Source organism: Cyprinus carpio, chromosome B22, assembly GCF_018340385.1.
Source record: "Cyprinus carpio isolate SPL01 chromosome B22, ASM1834038v1, whole genome shotgun sequence".
In the NCBI taxonomy this organism is placed as follows: domain Eukaryota; kingdom Metazoa; phylum Chordata; class Actinopteri; order Cypriniformes; family Cyprinidae; genus Cyprinus; species Cyprinus carpio.
Genome location: NC_056618.1, coordinates 29,908,038 through 29,925,562, shown reverse-complemented (window position 1 = coordinate 29,925,562; position 17,525 = coordinate 29,908,038). Strand labels below are relative to the sequence as shown.

Here is a 17,525-nt window from a genome sequence, read left to right as displayed (position 1 = left end):
CTCACTGATTCGCTGCAAGCCCGCAGATATCAACAAAAAAACGGCAGGCCCCCCAACCACCACAGCCTGTGGGCCCTGCTCCTGTGAGAGCTCTCCGACCACTGCCACAACACCAGGGCCCAAACCCTCCATCTGCTGTAGGTGAACCAAAAACAACTGATAGCAGCTCTTAGTGATATGTGTCGGGTCCCACTATAATAGCAGCGACATTCACAAATGTTTACAGAACAAGCGGGAACCCAGTGTGCCTGTAGCTTTCTCTATTTCAATTTTACTACATGATAGAAAGTCTAAGGCCTTCTCAAGCAGAAGGGCAAACTCATCTAATCTGCGGCCTATTATGCATCAAACTAAGATTAATGTAAAGACACAAAGCTCTGCCATCAAGTTAGCATTTTTAAACATTCGCTCACTAAAAAATAAATCATTTCTAATCAATGACTTTATTACCACAAACAATCTGGATTTTATGTTTCTAAAAATGAAACATGGCTAGAAGACAGCTGCAGTGCAACAGTCCTCAATGAAGCAGCCCCTCCTAACTTTACTTTCATGAGTATCAAAGAAATGATAACGGTTCTAAACACTTTTGACCTGATTCCGCATGTGCATGGACCCACACACAAAGGTGGACACACTCTAGATTTAATCATTAGTAGGGGTCTAAAAATTTCATCCATTGTTATTAAGGACATAGCACTATCTGATCACTTCTGTATTTTATTTGATATATTGATCTCTGCTACCACTCAATCTAGATCTGTCTCTGTCAGAAGGAGATGCATAAACGAGAACACTAGTCTGCTGTTTATGGAGGCTATATCTTTAACACCAAGCATTTCTGCAGACTCTGTTGATATTCTCCTTGATTCCTTTAACTCAAAAGTTAAGAATGTTATTGATGATATTGCTCCAATAATAGTCAGTAAGAAAACAAACAGACAGAAATCAGTTTGGAGAAGATCAACAGCAGTTCAGATTATGAAAAGACAATGCAGAAAAGCCGAGCGGATGTGGCGGAATTCACTATAGCATCTATAAAGACAGCCTTCATGCTTTTAATGTGAAACTAGCCACAGCTAGACAGCTAGACAGTAACTAATTTCTTCTCAAACCTTATAAACAGTAACTTAAACAACACTCATTTTGCCACTGTTGAGAGACTGACAACCCCCCCCCCCCCCCCACCCCCATCCTCAAGTAATGCAGAGGTCAGACAGATTTGGCCGCAATATCAAAAATATACTATGTCTATTTTTGAAGCAATTGACAGCAAAAGTTTGGAAGAAGTAGTGCAGCACCGAAAATCATCAACCTGCTATCTTGACACACTTCCCACATCTTTTTTCAAAAGTGTGTTTAACTGTTTAGAAGCAGATCTCTTAGAAGTGGTGAACGCCTCACTTCTTTCTGGGACATTTCCAAACTCCCTGAAAACTGCAGTTGTTAAGCCCCTCCTAAAAAAAGAGCAATCTTGATAACACCATTTTGAGCAATTATAGACCAATATCTAATCTTTCTTTTACAGGCAAAATTATAGAAAAGGTAGTTCACAACAAGCTGAACAAATACTTAAACTCAAATGGATACCTGGACAATTTTCAATCTGGTTTCCGACCACATCACAGCACAGAGACTCATTAAGATAATAAATTATATTCGATTAAATTCTGACTCTGGCAAAATATCAGTGCTGGTATTGCTAGATCTCAGTGCTGCGTTTGACACTGTCGATCATAAAATACTACTAGAGAGACTGGAAAACTGGGTTGGGCTTTCTGGGATGGTACTCAAATGGTTAAGGTCATACTTAGGCTATTATGTGAGTCTAGGAGAGCATAAGTCTAAGTGGACATCATGACATGTGGAGTCCCACAAGGCTCAATTCTTGCACCGCTCTTGTTTAGCCTGTATATGCTCCCACTAAGTCAAATAATGAGAAAGAACAAAATTGCCTATTTTTCTACACAGATTTACCTAGCTTTATTGCCAAATGACTACAGCCGCATTGACTCCCTCTGCAAATGTTTTAATGAAATTAATAGTTGGATGTGCCAGAACTTTCTTCAGTTAAACAAGGAAAAAACTTAAGTCATTGCATTTGGAAACAAAGATGAAGTTTTCAAGGTGAATGCATACCTTGACTCTAGGGGTCAAACAACTAAAAATCAAGTCAGGAATCTTGGTGTGATTCTGGAGACAGACCTCCGTTTCAGTGGTCATGTCAAAGCAGTAACTAAATCAGCATACTATCATCTAAAAAACATTGCAAGAATTAGATGTTTTGTTTCCAGTCAAGACTTGGAGAAACTTGTTCATGCCTTTATCACCAGCAGGGTGGACTATTGTAATGGTCTCCTCACCGGCCTTCCCAACAAGACAATTAGACAGCTTCAGCTCATTCAGAACGCTGTATATCAAGTATCAAGTGTGCCCTCCCTGGACCCCTTCCAACCACTCGACTGATGATGCCATCGCCACTGCTCTCCACTCAGCACTCTCACATCTAGACAAAAAAGACTCATACGTCAGAATGCTGTTCATAGACTTCAGTTCAGCATTCAACACAATCATCCCTCAACAGCACATCAACAAATACGTCCAACCAGCAACAAACAACACTCAACACAACTGCCCCTCAAACTTTCTGACTGGTAGACATCAGGCAGTACGGGTCAGCAGCAACACATCAAGCACCATCACACTGAACACAAGGGCCCCGCAAGGATGTGTGCTGAGCCCCCTCCTCTTCACTCTGCTGACCCACGACTGCACACTATCACACAACTCCAACCTTTTTATTAAGTTTGCGGATGACATGACTGTGGTGGGTCTCATTAGCAACAGCGATGAGACAAACTACAGGAGTGAGGTGAGGCGCCTGACCGGGTGGTGCAGTGACAACAATCTCTCTCTGAATGTGAAGAAGATGAAGGAGATTGTTGATGACTTCAGGAGAGTGCACACTCAACATGTTCCTCTGACCATCAACGGTGTGACTGTGGAGAGAGTTCCTGGGTGTGCACATTGCAGAGAACCTCTACCAGACTGAAAACACCACAGCACTGGCCAAGAAAGCGTCTCTACTTCCTCCGCAAACTGAGAAGAGCTACAGCCTTGGCCCCCATCATGTGCATCTTCTACAGAGGCACCACCGAGAGCATTCTGACAACTGCATCACTGTGTGGTATGGTGCCTGCAACGCATCCTGCCGGAAGACCCTTCAACGCATAGTGAGAGCAGCTGAGAAGATCGTTGGTGTCTCTCTCCCCTCCCTCCAGGACAGTTACAGAACCCGTCTCACCCGCAAAGCCCTCTGCATCACAGGTGATCCCACTCACCCGACACACAGCTTCTTCAGTCTGCTGCTATCAGGGAGGAGACTGTGGAGTCTCCAGGCGAGGACCAGCAGACTGAAAGACAGCTTCATTCATCAGGCTGTCAGGAAGCTGAACTCCATCCCAACCTTGCCCCCACCTCCCCTCTTCTGCCCCAGGCACCACTGAACTCTGAATCCCCTACTCTCTTCTCTCCAGCCTGCAATTATTTGATCCAAAATACAGCAAAAACAGCAATATTGTGAAATATTTTTACTATTTAAAATAACTTTTCTATTTGAATACATTTTAAAATGTAATTTATTCCTGCGATTTCAAAGCTGAATTTTTTTGCATCATTATTCCAGTCGCATGATCCTTCAAAAATCATTCAAATATTCTGATTTGCTGCTCAAAAAACATTTATTATTATTATTATTATTATTATTATGTTGAAAACAGCTGAGTAGAATTTTTTCAGGTTTCTTTGATGAATAGAAAGTTCAGAAGAACAGCATTTATCTGAAATTTTATTTTTTTGTAACATTATAAATGGCTTTATTGTCACTTTTGATCAATTTAAAGCATCCTTGCTAAATAAAAGTATTAATTTCTATCCCAGCGATATCTTTATCTTATCTTATTTGCAAAAGATTTGAAATAATTTTGGTTTATTTTTATTTAAAATCAATAACTTGCAACACTTAATATCCAGCACTTAAACTGACAGTTGTCAAAAAAGCCTATGGACACTTAAAGCAAACAAAAAAGCCAGCATGACAACCAAAAAATTTATGTTTTCATCTTCATTGTGATTAGGGGTGAATGCTTAGGGACATTTTGCTCTGTTTTGGTTGGATTTAGGAAATTGAATAAAATAAATTTCATTGCCCATTCTCTCAGGATACCTGGAATTAGTGTTACAAGTACCCTAGGCACATCGTTTTTCCATTTTCGTAGCATAAACATTATTAAACCGATGCGAGCTTCGGATCTTCCAGTGTTTCTCTATGGCGCTAAAACCTAAAGATGTCCGAGTTCCGCTCCCCGTGCAACTGATACTCGACTGCTATTGGTTCATCTGCGTTTGAGGGGAGGGGCTTACCGAAAGGTAAATTCTGTCTCACATCTGAATGGATGAAGCGACTTGCGCTGTTATCAATTTACATTGCGGCGCAAGCGCAGCATGGTAGACTGATCCACTCTGCTTTTGCGCACGGCCGGCAGATGCATTGCATAGCGCTGCTTCACACTTTTTGGAGTATTTGTTTTTTATAGTTCACTGTAATTTAAAAACAGAGCCTGATGTGGGGGAGGTCGCCCTCGTTTTGGCGACCGGCTCAGTACTCGACCGGTCCACCAGTCCGGGAATGTCCCGGTAATCCTGATGGCATTTGAACGGAGTTCTCTAACTGCAGCGGACACGCGCACTCAGTCGATAATAGGCGGGAAAAGGTAGAATGACAGAAGTGATAATGCACCAAAGAATCATGAGTAACATGCATAAAGAATCATGAGTTTCACACAACTGTATGGGACCATTAAAGTGGAAGCTACATGATAGATTACGGACTTGCGAAGCAACAAAACAAGTGGGTATACCGAGGGTATATGCAAATATTGATCCTTAGAAGATGTAATACATGAACAGCCCGGGGAAAAAAGTAAGCATACGGCGTATACTTGCGTATGGCCCCAACTACACCACTGGTTTGGTGCCTTGCTTAAGGGTCTCACCTCAGTCATGGTATTGAGGGTGGAAGAGAGTGCTGTACATTAACTCCCCCCACCTACAATTCCTGCTGAACCTGAGACTCAAACCCGCAAACTGCAGGTTACAAGTCCAACTCTCTATACATTAGGCCACGACTGCCCCGTGTTGAGAAGCAGATGTACATTTATTTTCATTAACAAACACTGTACATCTGTGAAAACTGTAACAGCCTCATCTTTCATACATTTGTATATCATGATCACCACAGGTACAGCACCTCACTACCATGGTAAAAAAGTAGTCTAACTATATGGTTTCTGCAACAAAATGCAGCAGCCTAATGACATTCTGTATAAGCACATATGCACAACAACAGATGAGTTAACAAGAATACTATAATTATATTCCAATGCTTCTTTAGTACATTTAGTACATTAATAATATAATAAAATTAAACATTTCTGCCACAATACCATGGTTACCGTTAAGTGTTACTACTGTAAAACTATGGTAAATGCTGGTGATTTGTGAATTGAAACGCCTTCTAATTGGATAATTGTTGCACAGTGTTTCTGCATTAGTGTTGCCAGGAAAGACAGCTGATTTATTTAGCTTTAAACTAGTTTAAGTCACAGAGACATTTCTGTATGTGATCTGCACTGTAGAACTCTGCAGTGAACTCATGCACTTCTCACTGGATCTCACAGCGCTGATTAATGGTTGTGTGATTGTCTTTTTATTTTAGCCAAACTGATCAAATGTCTGTGTGGCGCATTGTGCAGTTCAAGTGGATATTAATAAAACAATTACAGTAATGTAAGTGTGATGACTCCGTTTGCATAGAATAAAGCTTGATCATGTCAGTTACATTTTCATACTGTTAATTAAATGGTGAATGAGAATGTCTCTCTGCCTTTCATCTCATAGTGTAAAAAAATAGAAATTTTATATTTGTAATAATTGTTTGCAGATTAATATTTTACTATTCTATGTGTCCTGAAGTAAATGCCCCTTAAAGGGATAGTTCACCCAAAAATCAAAATGATGTCATTAATGACTCACCCTCATGTCGTTCCAAACCCGTGAGACCTCCGTTCATCTTCGGAACACAGTATAAGATATTTTAGATTTAGTCCGAGAGCTTTCTGTTCCTCCATTGAGAATGTATGTACGGTATACTGTCCACGTCCAGAAAGGTAATAAAAACATCTTCAAAGTAGTCCATGTGACATCAGAGGGTCCATTAGAATTTTTTGAAGCATCGAAAATACATTTTGGTCCAAAAATATCAAAAACAACGACTTTATTCAGCATTGACTTCTCTCCTGGGTCTGTTATGAGCGCGTTCACAACACTGCCGTTTAGTGATATCCGGTTCGCGAACGAATCACTCGATGTAACCGGATCTTCTTGAACCAGTTCACCAAATCGAACTGAATCGTTTGAAACGGTTCGCGTCAACAATAAGCATTAATCCACAAATGACTTAAGCTGTTAACTTTTTTAACATGGCTGACACTCCCTTTGAGTTCAAATGAACCAATATCCCGGAGTAATTCATTTACTCAAACAGTACACTGACTGAACCGAGCCAGATAACGAACGAAGACTGAAGACTTCTTCACTGCAGTTGAACCTCTCTCCTTGAAGTTCTTGATGATCCGGTAAATGGTTCTTTCAGGTGCAATATTCTTTGTAGCAATTTCTTCACACGTGAGGCCATTTTGATGAAAAGCGATGATGGCTGCGTGTGTTTCTTTGGAGGTAACCATTGCTAACAAGAACACAATGATTGGAAGCGCTTCTTCCCTCCTTTTATAGCAATCAGTCTTAAATTCTAATTAGTATCATAGTGATTTCACCTGACTAGCATTCAGTCATACTTTAACATGTGCTGCTGCTGCTATGATTAATCAGTTAATGTTAGCTGGTCATGTTGTGTCAGGATCAAAAAAAGTGAAATTTGTTTTATTGTGAAAAGTTCCTTTTTTGGCAAATGAAGCTTTCAGCAATTATTTAAAATGCATCTGATACACTTTACACAATCTAGAAACAATGTGAATGAACACCACAACAGCTTAAGCTGTAAACTTTGCAAAGACACAAAATTAGTCACTGCCAAAACTTTTGGACATGACTGTAGTGTAAAAAAATATTGTAAATTTGTACTTGTAGAATGGTAAAATTTTAATCTGCAAACTATTATTACATGTCCTGAAGTAAATGCCACTTAAAGCCTCTTAGGCCCTGTGTCCACCAAAGCATTTTTTCACGAAGCTAGCATATATTTTCAATTGTATTCAATAGGAGCATTGCGATTTTTTAAAACGGCAGAATCGTGCCGAGGGTCTTTTTCACGCTGAGCACACTGGCGTTTTTTTATATACTACACAGTACAGTACTCTTTAAAGTAGCATCCGTCCAACTTCAGTTCTTGGACCAAAGAATGGTACTTATCGAGATGTATTCGTGATGCCCTCAAAATCTCATGAACCCACACAGTCTCAGTGCTCAGAGCTGATTATTTTCAGCATAGCGCCTAGCATTTTCAGCTGGCTAAAAATGCTTTGGTCAACACAGGGCCTTAATGCTGCTGCCAAGAGATTAGTTTACATTCAAAAATAGACTTTTTTTTTTGTTTGTAATGCAGCTGATTATTATATTTGTATTTTTTTTTCTGTTGAAAGTGAACAAAATAATTAAATAATGCTTAAAGAGAATTTTTGTGTGATTTTTTTTGAGTTGGCAGAATCAGAAAACTTAAAGAGAATGAGCTGTTTTGTTGGCTCAAAGTTAATTAAAACAACTATTTAAAAAGCTGAAGCAATTTTCTTCATATATTTATTAGTTAAATATGTATAACTCAATGTTTTAACTAATTGCAAAAGTGGAATAATCATTCAAAACTTACTGATTTGTGGTTGGAATAATTGACGATTAGTCGTAATTATCGTTAGAATAAAATAATCATTTGTTGCAGCCCTAAAGACGTGTGGCTAATAGAAGGTCAATAAGTCACGGTGTGACATCTTAGCTGAATTAAAAGGCGGCAAACTTTTGCAGTCCAGTGGAGTAGATTGTTGTCACGAATCTGGTCCCTGACATTACTTCTACTCCCACTACCACCAGAGAGCTCCATAACCATTCAGACTGAACTCATTTCCCATAAACCCTCTGCCTAGGAACTAATCACTTACACACCTCTTTCTAATCAGGCAGACTTTTTAAGCTGCACTCATATGGCGCTTTTCCACTGCGTGGTATGACTTGGCACACGTTTACACTGCAGTTTAGTACCACTTTAAGTGGGCGGAATTATACATGTCGCAGCCAAGAGCTGAGCGACCTCCAGAAAAAAAGTTTTCATTCTGCAGTGCCCCATCAAGCTTTCGTTGGATCCGCTCCTCGGCTATCAATGAGAGGAACGTCTGTACTTCCTCAACAGACCACGAAACAGCCATTTTTTGATTGTTTAAAAAAAGTGCACTGGTTCAAAACAGTTGCGTTCATTCAAAAAAAAAAAGTTGTGTTCAATCCTACGCTGGCTGTGCTGATTTAAATATAGCAGGTCTGGTGTCTTGTATCGCAAGTTCAATGACACAGGTAGAGATGATTCTCTCTGGCCAATCAGTGATCAGCAGAGTTTACACATCACATTTTGGCAACAGTACGGCTCGCTTGGAACCTCAGCCAAGGTGGTACCAAGCTGGTACTGCGCCATACCATGCAGTGGAAAACCACCAATACACTCTCAGGCCCAATCCCATTTCTACTCCCTACCCCTTCCCTTTCCTTACCCCTTTGGTTCACGCATTCACATGAAGGGGTGGGGGTGCTTTGATTCTCTTTTGGTTAGAGGGGAGGGGTAGGGGAAGGGCCAGACCGCCCTTCAAACCAAGCTTTTTTTCGGGACCCCACTTCAAACAAAGGGGCATGAGAAGGAGACCAATAAATGTAGCAATAAATGTAGCATTTTTCAGCATTAATATTTGAGGCAGAAGTATCAAAATTTCTCCTCTCCAGCCACCCTACAACATGCCCTCTAGACCCAATCCCCTCACTCCTCCTCCAAACAATCTCTCCTACACTTTTACCAGCACTCAAACACATTATCAACACGTCTCTCCTCACAGGCATCTTCCCCACTGCATTTAAGCAGGTTTGGGTAACCCCACTGCTCAAAAAACCTACATTAAACACTTACAGATAGCTACAGACCTGTCTCTCTCCTTCCATCCAGAGCGAAAACCCTTGAAAGAGTTGTTTTCAACCATATCATTGTTTATCTCACAGAACAACAAATTGGATGCTAACCAGTCAGGTTTCAGGAGTGTCCATTCAACTGAGACTGAGCTACTATCAGTCACAGAAGCCCTGCGGATTGCAAAGGCTGATTCCACATCATCAGTTCTTGTTCTGCTGGATCTATCTGCTGATTTTGACACTGTCAATCATCAGATCCTCCTGTCTGCCCTCTCATCACTGGGCATCACAGGGATTCCACTTCGCTGGTTTGAATCCTATCACACTGGTAGGTCTTTCAGGGTAGTTTGGGGAGGGGATGTATCCAAAGCACATCAACTTGTCACTGGGGTTCCTCAGGGATCAGTTCTTGGACCCCTTCTCTTCTCCATATACACGACATCACTGGGTCCCATTATACAGGCACATGGCTTCTCCTACCATTGCTATGCTGATGACACACAGAACAAACACAAACTAAAACCAGATGATCCAATGGTAGCTGCACGGATCTCAGGCTGCCTGGCGGACATCTCGGCATGGATGAAAGAATATCACCTACAGCTCAACCTGGTAAAGACTGAGCTTCTTGTTTTCCCTGACACTCCAACTCTACAGTATGATTTCTCCATCCAGCTAGGTTCTTCTACAAATACCCCATCAACTTCAGTCAGAAATCTTGGTGTAACTTTTGATGACCAGCTGACCTTCAAAGACCACATTGCATAGACTGCTAGATCTTCCAGCTTTGCATTGCACAACATCAGAAAATCAGGCCTTTTAACGGAGCATGCTACACAATTTTTTTTAAGTGACAGCTGAAAACTCATCTCTGTCTTTACTTGACATCATCATCATAAAAAAAATAATAATTTCTATTTATTTATTCCTTCTCTTTTTTAGCTTGTACTTATTTGAACAATGTCTAAAACTTGGTATTACAAGCACTTCCTGTGTCTGTTTGCCTCTTTAAGAAGAAACACTTTATGTATCCCCCAATTGTAAGTCGCTTTGGATAAAAGCATCTGCAAAATGACTAAATGTAAATGTAAATTTAATAAGAGTTTTGAAGACAAATAATAATTTATGTTACATTCAATGCGGTGTTCTTAATTACAATCGTGTTGTACAAAGTAGAAATATCAAAATGTTTGGGTCAAATTGATGCAAAAACATAAATACAATATAAAATGAAAGACCTAAAATTACATTCAGATTGATCTGATGTTGACAATCCAAATGAAAGTTTCTCAAACCTCACTTACCTTGACCATTTGTTGAAAACCTAAATATGTAGAAAATGTTCTACCCATTTCATAGTTCAAATATTTATCTAAATCTGAAAAACTGCTTGAAGCTTTATAACAATGTTCTTCAGCATCATGAATGAATGAAGAATGAAGAATAAACACAAACCTCTCTGTTCTTCCGTGTGTTTCATTCTGCAGGGTTCTGGATCACTCATGTTCTCACTTTCCTCTTTAATATACTTAGTCTTTGCAGGTTCCATTTCTTCCTGATGGTTTGATGCTTGTTTGCACTTGTAAACTAATGGGAAAATTCCAGCATTTATTGGTGAAATCACTGAAGGTGTGATCCTCATGTGTGCTCTAAGACTTTGTTTGCGTGTAAAGCACTTCCCACACTGATTACACGTGTGCGGTTTCTCTCCAGTGTGGATCCTCTCATGACTTTTCAGATCTACTGACCAACGAAATCTCTTGTCGCAGTGTGAACACTTGTAAGGTTTTTCTCCAGTGTGATACCTCTGGTGCCGTTTTAAAAGATTCACCAAAGCAAAAGTCTTCCCACACTGAAAGCACACATGATCTCTCACAGGATTATGTAATTTCTGATGGGATTTTAAACTTTGCCGCCATGAAAAACTTTTTCCACATAAAGAACATGAATATGGCTTCTCCTTCATATGAACTGTCAGGTGTTTCTTCAGGGCTGATGAAACAAGAAATGTTTTGCCGCATTGATCACATGCATGTGGCTTTTCTCCAGTGTGGATCTTCATGTGTCCTTTAAGGTTTGATAAACACGTGAAACTCTTTCCACATTGATCACATGCATATGGCTTCTCTCCCGTGTGGATCCGCATGTGGACTCTAAAACTTTGTTTGCGTGTGAAACTCTTCCCGCACTGATCACACGTGTGTGGCATCTTTCCAGTGTGGATCCACTCATGTCTTGTCAGATCTACTGACCAACGAAATCTCTTGTCGCAGTGTGAACACTTGTAAGGTTTTTCTCCAGTGTGATACCTCTGGTGCCGTTTTAAAACATTCACTGAGGCAAAAGTCTTCCCACACTGAAAGCACACACAATCTCTTACAGCGTCATGTAATTTCTGATGGGATTTTAAACTTTCCAGCTGTGAAAAACTCTTTCCACATGAAGAACATGAATGTGGCTTCTCCTTCATATGAACTGTCAGGTGTGTCTTCAGTTGTGATGGCCTAAGAAATGTTTTGCCACACTGATCACACGTGAAGGGCTTTTCTCCAGTGTGGATCTTCATGTGTCGTTTAAAGTTTGATGAATGTATGAAACTCTTTCCACACTGATCACATGTGAATGGCTTCTCTCCAGTATGAACTCTCATGTGAAACACAAGACTTCGTCTGTAAGGGAAACTCTTTCCACATTTATCACATGCATGTGGTCTCTCTCCAGTATGAACTCTCATGTGAATCTTAAGACTTTGTTTGTATAGGAAACTCTTTCCACATTGATCACATGTGTGTGGCTTTTCTCCTGTGTGGATTCTCATGTGAATCTCAAGAGCGTTTTTGTATGTGAAACTTGTTCCACACTGAGTGCAGGTGAAAGATTTCTCAGGTCTTCTTTTCTTAACAAATTTCTTTTTAGTTTTCGAGTGACTCAGAGGTTTCTCTTCAGAATTGACATGAGGTTTCTCCTCCACTTCACTCAGTTCTTCACTCTTCTCGTTCTCTTCCATCGGGTCTGAAATGAGAGAAAAAAAAGTTTACATTTGCAGTAAAACAAAAAGATTACAAAACAGGAATATGAATTGAAAGGACAGAAAAGTGAGCCCTGATGTAAAATCATTTTGATGCATTTTTATAAAATTATTTACATATCCCTGAAACTTTGCATGAATTAGGTACATTGATCATTCAGTTATTGTTTTTAAAACATTAAAGGCTCATGAAATGTACTGTTTTTGTAGTGAGAACTATTAAATATATTTAATCAATCAATGACACAATTATCTAATGTAACAACATAAAAAACTAACAAAAATACTACAATTTTGACACTAACTTTTAGAGCGTCAAATTCGCGTCTAGTTTGCCACTTGAACATTTTGAATAAATTTGCGTGTCTAGAGTGAAATAGACGCACATAGAAAGCAAGAGTTTGAAGCGAAATTGACGCGCGTCCGAGGCGAAATCCGCTTCTTGTGGGAGGGGCAAGTGCTAGGCGGTTGTCTGTTCGCATGATGGCTGATGTTGATCGAGCATTCGAGGCTTTTCCACTTTTTCCTGCACACGTCCTCTGAAGAAACACATTATACTGTTAGCAAAAAGTAGCTGTAGGCTATATTGGGGGGAAATAGTTGTAAAAAACGGCTGGAAGGCCACGGGTCGATAAACGTGTACATGACTCAAAAGTTAAATGTGTATTTACAACACACTCTTCCAAGCGAGGTCCTTTTTATTCCTGTCTCTATAGAAATAAGAACTTGTGTCATATAGCTCCGGGTGACTGCTCACTGACAATATCAGTCGTTCCTCCATGTTTAATGAGTGACTCCTGAGCAGGCTCCTGATTGGTTAACGCCGCGTGAATTGACGGCAAAGTTAAAATTTTTCATTTCGCGTCAAACGCATAAATGCACAAAAAGCACCATTCGCGTAACGCGCCAGACGCTCAATTCGTGACTACCGCGCCGTGCTAAATGCCTCATTCACGCCGCGAGACATCCAGACGCACGTAAAGGCGTCTTTACATTGACTTAACATTGAAATCATTCGCGCCAGACGCTCTATTCGCGTTTGGTGTGAACGCAGCATGAGATTGATATTAAGGGTCAGTCACGCCTCACATTTCATTCCACTGACTACCATTCATCATATCATGTGAAGACATGCAGGGCTGAAATGATTAGTTGACATTGTCGACAAATATTTTTATTGTTGAGTATTTGTTTGATGTCATGTGACCTAATGTAAGGTCCTACTATATTGTGATGTGACTGCTATGACGCAAGAGTGTAGTGCAGCCGCACCGAATGCTGTTCCAATAGAAGAAAAACATAGCGCAAATTATGATGGAGTGCAAATGAATACGAACTAGCAAGATGTGGGAACGTTTCACAAAACTTAAAACCAAGAATGCTGTCATGTGCAGTACATTCAAGATGGAACTTGCATTTCACAGGAGCACTAAACCTAAACTCGATTTGCTCCAGGTAGGGCTGGGCGATATATTGCATGTGATTGTCATGCGGAAAGAGCATGCTCTTATTTGCGCCTACCATAGCATACTGACAATAGCACTGCGCAGATGACAGATTAGGTATAAAGAAAGCGAAAGTGAAACTTAAAAAAAACATGCATAGGAAAGCGATTACAGGCTTTCGCAAGTGTCAGCTAACTGTGCGATCGCCCATAAACACCACCACCCCCTCCCACTGCTCAACGTGATTTGTGGGAGACCGCTCAAATCCCCTCTCCTTCATCCCTTCGCTGAACACATCCGCATTTGTATGCGTCTTCTCCAGTAGCTGTGATATATAGGAATCTGCCCAAATGTCAATGAGGCAGCATGTCTCTTTGGAGCTCCAGGTCAAACCACAACTCATTTTTCAATGGCTAGCAAATGTAGCGAACACAACACTTTCCCATAAGGCAACTCCAACTACGGGAGCCTGTTAACTCAAAAGGCACAGTGCTTTCTGCAATTGGGTCGGCTCGAGGTCTGATCATATTCACACCTTAAACAAACCATACCAGAATTTGTTTGGAACCGAACCAAGACCACTTCTTCAGCTGGGTCTCGGTTCGGTTGTTTGGTGCGCACCAGAGTGGTGGTGCGGTCCAAAAGGTTTTCAATACAAAAAACCACAAGTCAAGCTGCGATACCAAACAAGACCAAAGACCACTGAACCTCCACTGGATACATTCAGAATCGCTAAACCTCCTAACCAACGCATAACACCTCAGCCAGTCAGCGTCCATTATAAAATATTCTTGCTTTTAATCCAAATACACAATGAAAATAATAATTTACTGACATCTGGACGGGAGTCACTATTCTCTCCACAATCTCTGATGAAATCGGCCATTTCATGTTTTGTCCAACTGAATTCGCTTACTGGATCCTTGGACTTTCCAGGAGTTTATCGGTTTCCATTAATGATCGCAAAAAACGTCTTTTCTTTTTTATGGTATTGTTTTCATTATAATGTACTGATTCAAATTAGTAATTAATAATTATTCTACTTCTCCTGACATGCGCTCTTGCACCTCACACAATTTGGCTGAAAGGATAACAGTAGCATAGTGAAACAGGACAGCGCCCAATGTTTTTCTATTAAATGGACTGAGTTATTTATGTATTTTTGTCATTACAAATAAATGGAGCAGCCATGACTGAACAAGTATGTTTTCTCATTTTATGTAAAATAAATAAACATATTAGTATGACTATACTATAATAATAACATATGTAAATTACTGTCACCGTAACTTTTTTTAATCATAAATCATTGGTAAAATATCAATGCTGGAGACTTTTTAAATCTTTATAAGGACGTCCTCTTCTGTCAAGTTCATTCTGCAATGTAACTACAATGAAAACTACATTTTTACATATATTATATATTTACAATGTAAACTATATTGAGAAATGTCTAACATTTTGGTAACATTGCTGCAAACATATAAATACAATATCAATATAAAATAAAAGAGCTAAAATAACATTCAGATTGATCTGATGTTGACAATCAAAACAAACGTTTCTCAAACCTCACTTATTGACCATTTGCTGAAACCCAAAATATGAAGAAAAATTTTGTACCCATTTCATACTAGTTTAAATATGAATCTAAATCTGTTGAACGGCTTGAAGCTTTATAACATTAATATTCTTCATGATCATGACTGAATGAAGAATGAAGAATAAACACCAACCTCTCTGTTCTTCAGTGTGTTTCATTCTGCAGGGTTCTGGATCACTCATGTTCTCACTTTCCTCTTTGATAAACTCAGTCTTTATAGATTCCATTTCTTCCTGATGGTCTGATGCTCGTCTGCACTTGTAAACTGATGGGAAACTTCCAGCATTTGTTGGTGAAATCACTGACCGTGTGATTGTTGTGGGAGGAGCTTCACTGAACATGAATTTCTGTGTGGAAGCAGCAATAAATCAGAACTGAGTTTGTGTTTTTGATTAAACATTTATGCATTAATGTAAGTGAAGCAGATGCCCTCCAATTTCTATCTTTGAAGAGACCATAGTCTAAGTGTTGTCTCTCTCTAAATCATTATATTACTATAGTAAAAGTAACAGCATTAACAAAAAGAGCACATCAATTTAAAATGCTCATTCAGTAACATGTCCTCACATAATTCACACATTCTGTGGACTTTTGTGAACATTTCTATTAATTTTGTTTTATTATGCCCTCGTATTTAATAAGAATATATCTGCATAGAAATGTAAAGCTCGGACATTGCATGAATCAGAAGTAAAAAAAAAATATATATATATATATAAGTACTGTTCAGTTTCTTGCACAGACCGATCGTTTTGTGTCTTTACAAATCAATGTGTCCTCACAAACCGCAGGGTTTAATTTGGTTTTGTTTGCATATGTTTTTTTTTAGTTTTATTGTATGTTTTAGCCGTGATTCCCATCCACTTACATTATAAGACTGACAGACTGCAACGGTTTGTGTTAAAAATATTGGTTTGTGTTCTACGGAAGAAACAAAGTCACCTACATCTTGGATGCCCTGGGGGTAAGTAGATAAACATCAATTTTTCATTTTGGGGTGAACTATCCCTTTAAAGCATGGCTATGTGCGACTGTGTTAAGTGCTTTTTGGGAAACGCTCGTGAAACAATAACGAACGATCGTAAAATTACTCTCTTAAGCTCTAAGATCAATCATAGGGAAACCCGGCCCTGAGTGTTGAATTCAGCAAACACAAAAACAGCACTGAACCCGAAGAAAACGATGCACAAATGAGCCCGTGTATGTTGTTTAAACTCTATAAAGTGTTTGATGGTTATTTACATGTGAGAAATACCGTGAACTGCTCCCCTCTCCTCTGTCGTCGTCTTCTGCTTCTTCTTCTTCTTTTTTAACGGCGATGCCAACCGTATTATTGGTACATTACAGCCCCCTTCTGTTCCGGAGTGTGGATCAGTAAGTAAATTCACAATCTATTTCTACTATAAATTAGGGATTGAGCGGGACACGGAAAAAAAAACAAAAAACAAAGGCCCATTACTTAAAAGCACATTTTGCGTTTCATTTGGAAATCAAGGTCTGGAGTCTGGAGGATGACTGGAGATGCACAGAATCCAAGCTGCTTGAAGTCCAGTGTGAAGTTTCTGAAGTCAGTGATGATTTGGGGTGCCGTGATGTCTACTGGTCAGTGCAGCCGTCTACCAGGAGATTTTGGAGCACTTTATGCTTCCATCTGCTGACAAGTTTCATTTTCCAGCAGGACTTTAGCACCTGCCCACAGTGGTTTGCTGACCATGATATTACTGTGCTCGATTGGCCAGCCAACATGCCTGACCTGAACCCCATATAGAATCTATGGGATATTTTCAAGAGAAAGATGAGAAACAGTCAATCTAACAATCCAGACGAACTGAAGGCTCAGTAGTGCCTCAGCAGTGCCACAGGCTGATCGCTTCCATGCCTCTCCTCATGCTGTTTTTTATGCTTAAGGAGGCCCGGACATTGAGTGCATAAATTAACATAGTTTAAAGAACTTTTCTGTTTTGCAAATCTTCTTTGTGTTTGAGTTTAGGAAATATTCTAATAATTTGAGGTACTGGATTTTTGACTTTTATGAGCTGTAAGCTCCAATCATCCAAATTAAAACAAGAGTTTTTAAATATTTAAATTTATATGTAATGAATCTAGAATATATTAATTTTTCACTTTTTGAAATGTTACCAAAAAAAAAAAAACTTTTCCACAATATTCAGTTTTTTTAGATGCACGTATACATACACTGTAAGTGTGTTCAACT

At 39.6% G+C, this 17,525-nt stretch overlaps 1 protein-coding gene across 5 annotated transcripts in view; it reads right to left on the bottom strand.

Annotated features, from left to right (window-relative positions):
* The window catches only part of LOC109068810 (gastrula zinc finger protein XlCGF57.1-like), a 52,253-nt gene that overhangs the window by 8,252 nt on the left and 26,476 nt on the right, over positions 1-17,525 (bottom strand). The window contains exons 1-4 of one of the 5 annotated variants that reach the window (XM_042749620.1): positions 16,566-16,697; positions 15,444-15,657; positions 12,183-12,246; positions 10,690-12,122 (exon numbers count right to left, since the gene is read on the bottom strand). In XM_042749620.1, the coding sequence (XP_042605554.1) occupies positions 10,690-12,122; positions 12,183-12,246; positions 15,444-15,651 (1,705 nt within the window). In that variant the 5' untranslated portion in view covers positions 15,652-15,657; positions 16,566-16,697. Of the gene's footprint in view, positions 1-10,689; positions 12,247-15,443; positions 15,658-16,565; positions 16,698-17,525 lie in introns of those variants that run through there. The other 4 variants (XM_042749618.1, XM_042749622.1, XM_042749621.1 and 1 more) reach the window with 4 other exon arrangements.